Consider the following 11,748-nt stretch of genomic DNA (forward strand, 5'->3'; position numbering starts at 1 on the left):
GGACACCAAATGGATTGCAAACAAAAACAGATTAAAATAGCTGTAGCTCATGGCATACAGATGACAAGATTCACAAAGAGGACAATCAGGCAATGAAAACCTCCTCTTTTTCAAACATTTTTAAGGGAAATTCAGCTCTTGTGTGTCGCTGTAAAAAGACGTTTGTAAGTAAGTGTTTCGCTGAAAGACTAGAATGGCTTTGTTTCTGATCCCATGATGAGTGAAAGAAATGTTTAAGAAAGATCACTTTACAGAGAGATTCAGACTGAAATGTGATGACTGTGATTCAAGCCAAGCCAAAAATTACAGCTCAGAATTAAAGGGGATGGACGTGGCTTGGGAATCCATTTTCCCACATTCCTGAATCTCAATCATCCCAGCCAATGTTTAAAAGAAAATACAGTGGAAAGCAATGAGGTCACTTTGTTTAGCTGCAAGAAGTGGGACTATCAGAACGGCAAAAGTATATATTGGAGGTAACGGCAAAATTACAGTGAAGACGCTGCGTGTCCGAGGGTTTCATTCAAAACAAATTAGCTTCAAAGCTTAGCTTTGTTTCTTGTCACAGGGAGTAAGTCTTGTTCCTGGGGCCTTTAAGCCATAAACATCTTGAACGTCAAAGACAGCGCCACACAAGAGAGAAGACGACGAAGGCATAGCAAGCTTGGTTCAGGCATTCAACAGCAGCCCCGCGTAGCAGTGAACTGTGTGCTAGTTTAAATTGCACTTGCCTTGTGCTGTCACTGCCCTTATTTATTTGTATATAAATATCGAAGTGGAAAGTCTACCATCAAGCGATATGAAACAGAATAAAGTATATCATCCGTCATATTCACTTCTTTCTTATTCTCAGTACCTAATGCTCATATTCAGTGTTGTAATTGCTTCCATTAAACAGTTTCTACAGGGTCTTGAAAACAATAAGATCTTAGTCAAGCTTTTCTCCTTTCATTGCATCTTGAAGTTATTACTGCAAGAAAAAATGAGATTCCCTTTTTATGTAGGAATGGCCCTCATCTTCTTGATATTATTGCAGTCAAACATAGAATTATTTCTTGTTAGCTAATTTCCTAAAGAGATTCTCCCAACCTCATGTCAGACACCTCCTCTAGAGTCATTCCTTAGCTCGTTAAGAACTAGTACAATTTCTCCTCTCCTTTCTTTCCCCCGCTATCTGTGCCTTTACTAAATTCTGATGCAGCGTTGGATTTCTACTAATAGCAGAATAAAGAAAACCTTGTTCATGCTACCTTGAATTCAGGCTTGTCTGTCGCAGGTCCCGCAGCTGGGCAGTGCTGGTTGTGAGTCCAGTACCTGCAAATCATGTGAAAAGTACCAATGGAGAGGGCATCTCTCCATCCCCTCTTTAATACAAAGCATATATGCTATGTTTCGTTTCATTTACTTCAATATCAACTTCAGTGCTCCACTGGAGCTCCCATTTGTAGCACATGAAGAGATGCAATCTCTTCCCTGCTCCTGTTTGATGCTCCTCTTTCTGTAATTCAAGGGATCACATTAGTCATCTTTTCTATAGCCCTGAACTGAGAGATCATGTTTAACTAATTATCCAAAATATCCCTCAAGTCCTTTGTAACCTACATCCAGAGTGTTGGATGTACCATGTGTTTCTCCGTATGAAAACTTTTTTTTACAAGACTGTGACCATTTAAGGTGGCAGTTCAGACCTTCTGTAACTTTACCTGTCTTCATTATTCTTTAATATCTTCCCGGTCTTTGTGTCATCTACTTACTTTGCCAACAGAGATTCTTTTTCTCCTTGTCCACATCTCTGATAAAGGTATTAGATGGTACTGGACTGAGCTCCACTCTTGAGAGCTCTGCCGGTTACGACCTTGTTAACTGATCTCTCCCATTAGCTACCACATTTTGAGGTCTGTCATTGAGCCAGTTTTTAATCCATGTAATATATGCCCTGTTAATTCCATAAAATGCGAGTGCTTTAATCAAAATGTCATGTGGTACTAAGTCAAAAGCCTCTTGGAAAGCCAAACATACTATTTCAATAGCGTTGCCTCTATCAGCCAGGGCTGTCAAAAATGCAATCCTATCAGAAAATGCAACAAGTTTGCTACACAAGGCCCTGATTTCTGTGCAACCGTGCGAGTTGGGATTAATTATATTTTGCTATGAATTATTTGTTCATAGAGTCCTGAATTAATTATTTAAGTTAATTATCTGGGACTGAGATTGGTCTAGCCAGTCTCCAAGTGCATCCCTCTTACTGCTTTTACAATATCAGAATAACTCTTCTGCCACTGTTCCCAGCCTTAGTAATTTCCAAATATTTCTGTATGGTTCATTTACAAGTGAGAAACACATGTATATCATGAGCACTGATAAGTGAAGACTGATTTTTTTACATCAGTGATTATGCCTGTGTCCTTCAAAGACTTCCAGTATCACCCACTGTTTGGTCTTCTAGGTTTGTTTATCCTGGTCTGTCTCGTAGAACTGTTTAATGCAACATTTGTACGGCACCCACTTACACGGTAGCTGAGTACCTTCTCTGGAGTAGGGATGGGACCTAGGATGGGCCAGATGCTATCTGGGATGAGTTCAGCGTCACAAATGTGATCCTTTGTTGGGAGGAGTGCAAGTAATGGGTAGCTCTGATGATCAAAAGAGAAGTTTTTTTCCAGTAGAGCAGAGCAAATCCCAGTGTCAGCCTCCAGCGCCGCTCCAGGACCTTTAGGGTATGTCTAACCCCATCCAACACCACACCAAAAAGCAGGACCAAGATGACAGCATGGCTGAAAACCATGCTTAATGCAGACAGTCTTACTTTCAAAAGAGCTGGTGCTCACTTCAACTCAAGCTGATGAAGCTGCATACCAGGTTTGCTGGTTCAAGTGTCTTCAGCTCACACCACTTCTGCACTGCATTTTACATCCATGTGTCCCTTGTTTGCTGTTAATGACTCTATGGTTTTTTTCTCTCTGTGGTGTAACTCAAGTTTGTTTTGTTGTTCTCATCATTTCTGCCTCTGGTTTCCGTGACATCAGAAAAAACCCATTTTTTTTGCTCCCACATGCACCTGAGACTCCGGGTAGCTTTTGTAACCCTGTCCAGATACAGTGCTAATGTCAAATTTTAGTGTGTCAGGTTTACCTTTAGCTACTCTTTATGATTTCCCTTCTACTGGCATATGAATATTGATCCTTTTGTGAAACACTATTTTTGTCTTACATTGTTTTGTAGTGTTTTCCTCATCCAATACATTATGTTGCCATCAGTGAATTTGCTGCATTCATCCCCTTCTCCTGCTTTAAATGACTTCATGTCTCACTTTTGTGCCCTTAGTAAACTTCAAAAAAATTGTTTATATATCAGATATTTATGGTAAGATGCATACGAAAACAGGAGGAAAGAATTATAGTTTTAGGGAGAACATACCCTGATAATGACCTCTTAAATATTTGTAAAGATAGCCCTGGGCATCGGAGCCCACAAAATAGTTTATAATACAACAGCTTGATTACATAATGATACTTTAGTTTTAAAACGTATGATCTTTCTGTTTATGGGAAGGCATAATAGGCTCCTTTGAAATACAATATTTTTGCCCTGAACATAACTGATTTTAAATGAAAGGACTAACTAAAGAATGCCTTTCTTCAAGCTTGTGCTTCACTTTGTTGTTGAATCCAGCATGATGGTTTCTTTTACAAAACTTCTACCAGTCCCGGGGACCACACCTATTTCAGGATACGTTAATTGTGGAAGTTTCATGGGTTTCTGTGCAGGAAGTTACCTAGTACCGTTTCAAACGGTATCTTTCAAATTCTAAATCTTGTTAAAAGACAGAGAGAGAAATTTCTGTATACCACCTCCCCTCTTCCCCTGCATGCAGGGAATTTCCTTTTGTATTCAGTTTGAAGATGTTGTCAAACATAGATTAAGTTTAGGCAGGATGCAAAGTTATCTGTGAGCAAGATTTGTTCTATGTAACAGAAATTAATGGGACCATTTCATTCAAGGCCATTCATAAAGCATCAGGAATAGCTCAACCAATATCAAAGTCTAATATTTTAAAGCAGACCTGTGCGCTCTGATTTTGTTTTTCCTGTGTTTTTGATGATTCTCTGCAATACCTGCTTCCAACACAAACTGCTGCTGGAGCTGCCACCGACCTGCATCCATGTCTATTCCCATTTTGGCTGGAAGCAGGAGTGCAAGAAATGTTCTTCAGGAAGGTTCTTCTGACATCTGTGCAGTTACACAGAGTGAATATAACATTCTTTATTGAGTCGGAACCAAGCCTGAATTCAGTTGCTTTTTAACTTTCTCATCAGGAGTACCTACCTGTAAAATTTGTTAAATGAAAATAGTTAAAATTTCCTATAGTTTAGCAGCCAAACTGATGTATTCTTGAGTAATTCCTTTTCCTACATTTCTTTTACCATCACAAAAATGAAGGATGGAAATACTGAAGTCATTATCATGCTTTTGGCCATCATTTCCAGTTGTGAGTCCATCTTGTTCTCAGGTTCCTCATTAAAACAAACAGAAACAGAGTTGGAGATGGGGATATAAAGCAAATACAGTTCTTGTTCTCCTCTAGCGTGAAATCCAGTGATTCTTCCCAGATAAACCCACTCCAGAACACAAGAAGGTCACCCTATAAGTGAACAACTGTTGGACTTTATTACGATGAATATTTGTTCTGAAATGTTCTTTACCACTATACGTAAATTCCAGCACCAGAGAGGAAACTCTGCAAGGCTTTTGCTTCATCTTGTTCCCTAAGTATTTATAGCCTGACGTGAAGAACCACTGACAGGAGTACAATGATGTTTTTATTCTTGATAGAGGTGCCCTTAAAAGTGAATTTGCTTTGAAAATTGTTCATAGAAGCAAGATATTAGTACTACAAAGACATATTTTTCTCTCTCTTTCTCTCTCTTTTGGGCCTAATTGGATTTCCAAAAGAAATTGTTAACTATCCAGCTAAGATGATGTGGTCATGAAAAGGATGTCCAAATCCACCAATTTGCATTGGTTTGGTTTGGCTTAACTTTCACATTTCTTGGAGTAGAAAGTTGATGGCACGTGAACACTATAATTGGTTTGATATTCTTGGATTTTTTTTTTCTTTCTGTATATTGTATAGTATCCAAATGAAATGCTAATCAGACCTCATTTCTGGACCAAAGTAAATTTATAACAATAATGATGCGCTTGTATATTCCAGATCGTTTTGCAAGAGGTAATATCCACCAATTTACAACATAGTTTGTCATTTTCACTTGATCTGGATAATTTATGCAGGTTCCAAATGGATTCTATTAATGTGAGCCACAGCTACTTCACCCAAAGCGACACGTACTGTTTCCACTTCCATATATCCCAAAAGGTGAAGAACTGAATTCAATAAGATCCAGACGAAAGTTAACATTCTGTTTGGGCACTTGTTTGTTTGTTTTACTTTTCCTCTTTGCTTTCTGGTTTAGAGGTCAGTTAGCCTGGTGCAATTCTTGGTCCCTTAACTGTAAGAGTTCCACATTCCTGTGCTGGGAATTACTCTTGCTCTCTCACTCTCCCCTTACTAAACCAGAAAGAGACTCTCCAGATTTAGGATAGAATTGCATTACTTAAACATTTTAGTAATTTCCATTTGTTCATATGTTATATATCTAGTAGATGGGTAACTTCCAAGTGTTCTTGATTACCAAATCCTTTTTGATTTCTCTTAAATAAACTTTTTCTTTATCCTTCTGTAACCAAAGGGGATCTTCCTGAAATGAATCAACACTCTCAGTATTATGTTGCCGGACACCCACAGGTGCAGGGTAGGAAATAGTCTACTAAAAGACGTAGATAACCAGTGTATAATAGATTAAATAGGTATAATATTGTAAAATAGATTATTTAATGTAAACAAAATCAGGATGTTCCTAGCAGGATAGACATAAAATAAGAAATTTATTTTGTAGAGAGAGGAAGCAAACACACACACAAACAAAAGACTTTACTTGTTTTCGATCTGCATAAAAAGGAAAAGTAAATCTTATAAAATGTTTCGAGATTGGCGAGGAGTATCTCCAAGCGGTTGAATCCACTGGCTATGGCACTCATCTGCCAAGGCATGGCACATCCTTCTTATTTAACTGTTATTACACCTGGGCTCCTTGGACTTGTTTTGTCTCTTTCCAATAGTTTCAGCTTTTCCTTTTTGCCTGCTCTGAACTGGAAAGAAAACTTTCTCCCTAGCTACATTGTCAGGAAATATTTCCTGCAAATTTTTGGTTTTGACAAATTAGCGTTTTCCAAGAGAAAGGCTTTCTCTGTAATTGCTTGCCAAAAGCTAATTAAAACTTGCGTTCCAGGCATTCAGGAGCCTTAAAAAAACCTGTTTAGCGTAGATTCTCTTAGCTTCTTAGGCACTTGCAAGTTTTAAACATGAAATGACGATGCACGGTTTAGTGTTTTCAATTTTTAAGCATGCAGATTTGGTCATTGTTGCACGATAGCTAATTCTCCGGGGAAAGGAGAGCTGTTCCCATGTGCTTTGAAATGCTACAGCTATGCAACTGGGGCTGGAAGTGCTATTTTAAACAGTCATATCAGCAGAGCTTGCTGTAGGAGATAATATGTCACAAAAGGGAGTATGACATCTAGTTTCACCTAGAAGATAAACCTTGAGTAGATATGCAGGGAGAAACAAGACTGTCGGGTTGTCCTTGAAAAGAATGGCCTATATTAATGAAGAAATGTACTCCAGGGCATATGCTATTTGGGATATTTAATTTCATCTTCAAACTTGTCTGATCTGCTATGAAGAATATAGTGGAGAAATGGTAGTTGTGTGTAGTCTCACGCACGTCACGATTTCAGAGTGGGCATCTCACCGCTTTATTTTCAGAAAGGTCACAGCCTCAGAAATTCATGTCTGAAAAACGCAGGCCCTGGACTGGGAAGTTTCCCCGGCACTATTAATATAAACACCCCACATTCAAGCAGGGCTGGCACAGCATCGTGCCTGTCACAAACAGCCCTTCTCTACAGGCACCAGAGCTACCTCACCCTTCCTTCCCCATCACACTCGAACGCCCCTGCGGAACCGTATTCTGCTGACAGAATTACAAGATAATTATAGCTAGGTGTTTTGTATTCACTTAAGTTAATCTACCACTTTTATTTTTCATTGTTGTTCTAATCAGGCAGGAGGCACTTCAGTCGTTGTCAGGTGGATTATTTCTCAGTCGCTCGCCTCGCTGCTCTTCTTCATACTTGTTAGGGCGCTTGTGCCTTCCTGACAGACGTACAAAGAAAAATACTTATATGATCTAAAATGAAATATGTGTTTCTCTTTCAGGTTTAGATGTTGATGGAATATACAGAGTTAGCGGCAATCTGGCAACAATACAGAAGTTACGATTTGTTGTCAATCAGGGTAAGTGATTCCTCCACCCTGGTAATGTTTTGTTTAGTACTTAACTGTCTCAGATGACAGTATTTCAGAATCTGCTATACATTAGTGGCGTAGAATGATGAGCCGTGTTTTGGAAAAGAGAGGAAAGGGAAGGTAGAAAGATATTGCACAGAGGGAAATGTCAGCTAGGAGAGAGGAAAAACAGCAGAGTAAGCAGAGGAAAGTAGTAGTTAAACGGGAGATGAGAAACAAACAAAGAGAGAAAAAGAAAAAAGGAGAAAATAAATACATGAAATAAGGTGGCAAAACCCAAAGCATATGTAAAACCAAAGAATCAAAGTGAGGAAAAAAAAAGATTAAAAGGAAAATAGCAGATTGTTTGGATGTCGAAAGTTAAATGAAACCAAAAGTAGAACAAGGATCCAAAGGAAAAAAAAAAAACAGCGAAAGAGAAAAAGGTGCTGGAAAGAACTGAAAAGGAAATACTAAAGTAGACAACCGGCTCAGTCAAAGTCAGAGGAAGATTTACCACTGCTTGTCAAAGGCGTACATTTGACCCCAGGAAATGAGAAGAAGGAAAATGAATATTTTGGGGACCTGAGAAACAGAGTTAGGACCAACCTGTACGTATTTACCCTACATATTTCCACAGATTCCAGGCATAGTGAGCGTATTTCCACAAACACGAAAGCAAAATACATTTTTCCCAGTTGTGGCCTAAATGAATCTAACCTTGATCAAGAGATACTGTCACAGGCCTGGAAGCTGGTATTGGTAGCTAATTAGGACAAATGACAAATGACAGATTTACCTCTCTGAAGAGTTTACTGCTCTTGGCTTACTTACTACTAAATTTCCCCACATTTAACAGCTTAGCAAATATCATCGATGATAGCGAACCTCCTGATGCTACTTACCAAGAAAATAAAACTAAGCTTCTCAGAAATTAGGAAAAATCCCAAATCTTAAACTGCATTAAGGACTTTATACAGTTTTGAATTAATCAAGTATAAATGTGAAGCTGATGCAACATTTTCTCGTACTTTTTATTAAATCTTTTTAAATTACCTGGGGACTATTACCAGAAGCGCTAAATATTATGTCTTGTATGTGGTTTCTTGGAGATGAGAGCTGTTGGAGCGCAACTTCCTCATATAATTTTGTACTATATATGTCTATAACTAAGACTTTTGACTCAAACATTCTGATGAAATTGAGAGATATGAGCCACGTAAAAAAATTCCTGCCTTTAAGCCTCTGTTTACATCTCTAGGGAAGGTTTCAGGGCAGCAGTAGATGTTTGTCCGCTCCTCAGCTGCTCCAGATCAGTCTTGTTTCCAGCAGAAACTGGAGGGTGAACTCTGGTTTATAAGGCATCAGTATTTATGCCAGTAAATTCAGGGAGGCTGAATAAATCGTCAGCCTCATGGTTTTGACTCATTACTTGAGTTCCCGTAGATTTATAGTTGTTGGGTATTTGTGTGTCGATAATGTAGTCTGCCTTGGCTTTCAAATGACCGTACACTGTATTTTGTTTGGAGACAGAGAGGCAAAACTAGCATTTTCTATCTTTCCTCACTGCTTAGTATCTTTGATCAGGAAAAAATTTGCCATAAAAATAATGGTGCTGTCTATCATGTCTCATGGCATCCAGAGGTTCATGTACTTGAGGTTAACATGGCTGCTCAAGTGTTCACCTAAAACAGATCAGCTGATGTAGTAAAGCTAGACAGAAGTCTAAGCTGGTGTTTTGCAGCACAGAGGTACCAGGAACCTTTTCCTTCTGGTTTATACTACTGTGAAAAATGAATATATAAAGGTACATTACATGTATATATATATATATGAATATATAAAAGTATATTAAAGTCACTCTAACACTGGCTACTTAGGGCACGTGCAAGAAATCTGCCCATTGAGGGACCAAAGAAAATTCAAAGAAAGTAGTGCCCCTGCAGGACTGCGTTATCATCTTAACGGTTGTGACAATTAACTGTTTCTGGTGTTGGTCTTTGTTGATACAACTAAAATGTATTTCATATCATAACAAAATAGATTTTCAGTGGGAAGTGAGCCCATCTGAGCCCATCCTAAATGTCCTTAAAATTCCAGCTATAAATATATCTAGTCAGGTCTGTCCTTAGCCTTTCCTCAGGTAGATGCATGCAGAAGTTCCAAAGTTGCTCTCCTCTAAACCCTAATGCCACTCCACAGTCCCCAGGGGTGACACCAACACCACATGGGGGGGGAATGGGAGTGTCTAGCAGTTAAGCCCCCAAAGAATAATCCAATAATTTTGAATCAGAACATTCAAGAAGGAACACAGACAGAAAGAACGGCTTGAAGATAGCAGGCCACTGATTCAACTGTTTGAATACCATCTTCCTCTGTGCTAGGCGGGAACCTGCAAGCAGGGAACAGCCCATTGAGTCATGGGGCACCTGCGAAAAACACCGCTGGGAGATGGGGGGAACAGGATTTATTTCCCGTGTGCTTGGGAGGACAATAGCAGTCTCCTCCCAATGTCTCCAGGAGCCTGATGTCCCCTGTCAATCAGATGCTGAGAAAAGCAGCAGTTTCAGACTGTTTCATGAAGTCGCAAAAGTTACTGGGAAAGCCAACCTGCTTATTTACCTGTCCCCTAAAGCTCTGCAGTGGGATGGTGTTTAATAACACACTCTCCACCCATCACTTTCACTCTGTAATTATTGTCACCTCCTCAGCTCAAACCCTGTACCTCCATTTTTCTGCAGTTAACAGTACGAAAGCAGTGTGTATATATATATATGAGTTCCCCATAGAGTATTCTTTTTAAATCTTAGTTAAAGTTCAATTTAATTATAAATTCAAACAAATGTTCTGAAACAGCCTATTTACATTGCAGAGACTGACTGTGCAATCAGCTCTTACACAGGCCAAATAGTTAATGGGCTCTTCCTTCTTGCTTTGCCATTGTGTTACATCTACATTTATAGGCTATAAATAATATGTATCACATTGAAAATGAAAGATCGTAGAAGGCACTCGAGGCTGGCTGCCATATCAAAGTGTGTTTTATTAGAATAATCATTAATTAGGATATCGCAAAGCTTTAGTTGGCTCCTTTTCCTACACTGTTAATGTCATCTGCAGCATCCAAAGTGAAATAAGAGAGAGTTGGTGAATATGAAAGGAAAACAAACTAACAGTTGTCAGCTTTATCGTTAAAGAAGAAATAAGAACAGTAAAAATCTAAAAAGACCCTGGAAATTCTAGATTTTTGGGAAAGGGAACATGTTTACAATAGAAAACATGCCTTACACCTTTTCAAACTCTCTGAATATCCTTCGTGTTTCCCTCTCATGTCTTGAGGTGGGCAGCTCCTGAAGAGGGCTTTGACCTTGCCAGCATGAGCACCAGCAGAACAAACTACCTTATTTACTTTATCCCTTCCACAGAGGTTTCTTTTTCCGTAAAAGCCTATTGATATCACACCTTTTTTGCTTCTGTGCAACAGGATTATCTTTTATCTATGATTTATTTTCCCATTAAGAGATGAAAAGATCAGATGATCACGAGAGGACCAGGCTATAACATCTCTCAGCACTTTCGAAAGTCTAAGTCATCATTTTTCAAGTCACTGAATCAAGGCAGTAGAAGCTGTTTGGACCAAAGTGACATAGGGAAATTCGTACCTTTCTTAGTTTACAAATGCTGAAAGACTTTTGGTTTTAGAAAATAAGCTACCGGTAACTCAATATTTCTGGACGAGGACCCGTGGTAAAGGCTTCTATAATAGCCCAAGACAAGATGCTTATGTTCCTCTTATGCTTTCCATATTATTGATTAAGTCTAATAGTTGCAATATTAAAAAAAAAAATTAAAACCAAATTTTGGTACTTGGCAATTCTTTAGGGATTCTATGAAAAATCTGGAGGACTTTTGCTGATTTTAAGCAAGATCCAGTAAGTTTAAGCCTTTACACCTACTTGTAACGATATTCTTTTAGTTCACAACTGTAGAAAAAGGGATAAGGTGCTATAAATGGGTCTGTTACACCGTGGAAAGTGTCCTGGCAGATCCAGGGGGTGAGGATGCTACTGAAATGATCAATTGTTTTATCCCAAAACTGCAGGGTGGGGCTGAGATGGGCCCCAGGCCTATGGGCGGGGGTGGTGGAAGCTCCAGGTGAGGCCGTTCAGGACAATTAAGGCACCATAATGTGAAATTGGGGACAGGTGGGAGATGCTTTCCAAAGCCAAGCTTCTGACCTCATAAAAAATGCCAACAGGGAGGCAAAAAGTGCTGGAGAAAGTAAAACAAAAGTAGGGAAGGCTCTTCATCCAGAAGGGTGTTAGTTCGTGAGAAAGAGT

The 11,748-nt window shown here is 39.1% G+C and overlaps 1 protein-coding gene across 1 annotated transcript in view; it reads left to right on the plus strand.

Annotated features, from left to right (window-relative positions):
- LOC104492742 (rho GTPase-activating protein 15) overlaps positions 1–11,748 on the plus strand; it is a gene marked incomplete at both ends in the record, with an annotated part of 101,565 nt that overhangs the window by 49,018 nt on the left and 40,799 nt on the right. The window contains one exon of the mRNA XM_010135332.1: positions 7,340–7,417. Coding sequence (XP_010133634.1) covers positions 7,340–7,417 — 78 coding nt within the window. The remainder of the gene's footprint in view (positions 1–7,339; positions 7,418–11,748) is intronic.

Source organism: Buceros rhinoceros, unplaced genomic scaffold (assembly GCF_000710305.1).
Source record: "Buceros rhinoceros silvestris isolate BGI_N320 unplaced genomic scaffold, ASM71030v1 scaffold334, whole genome shotgun sequence".
Classification (NCBI taxonomy): Eukaryota; Metazoa; Chordata; class Aves; order Bucerotiformes; family Bucerotidae; genus Buceros; species Buceros rhinoceros.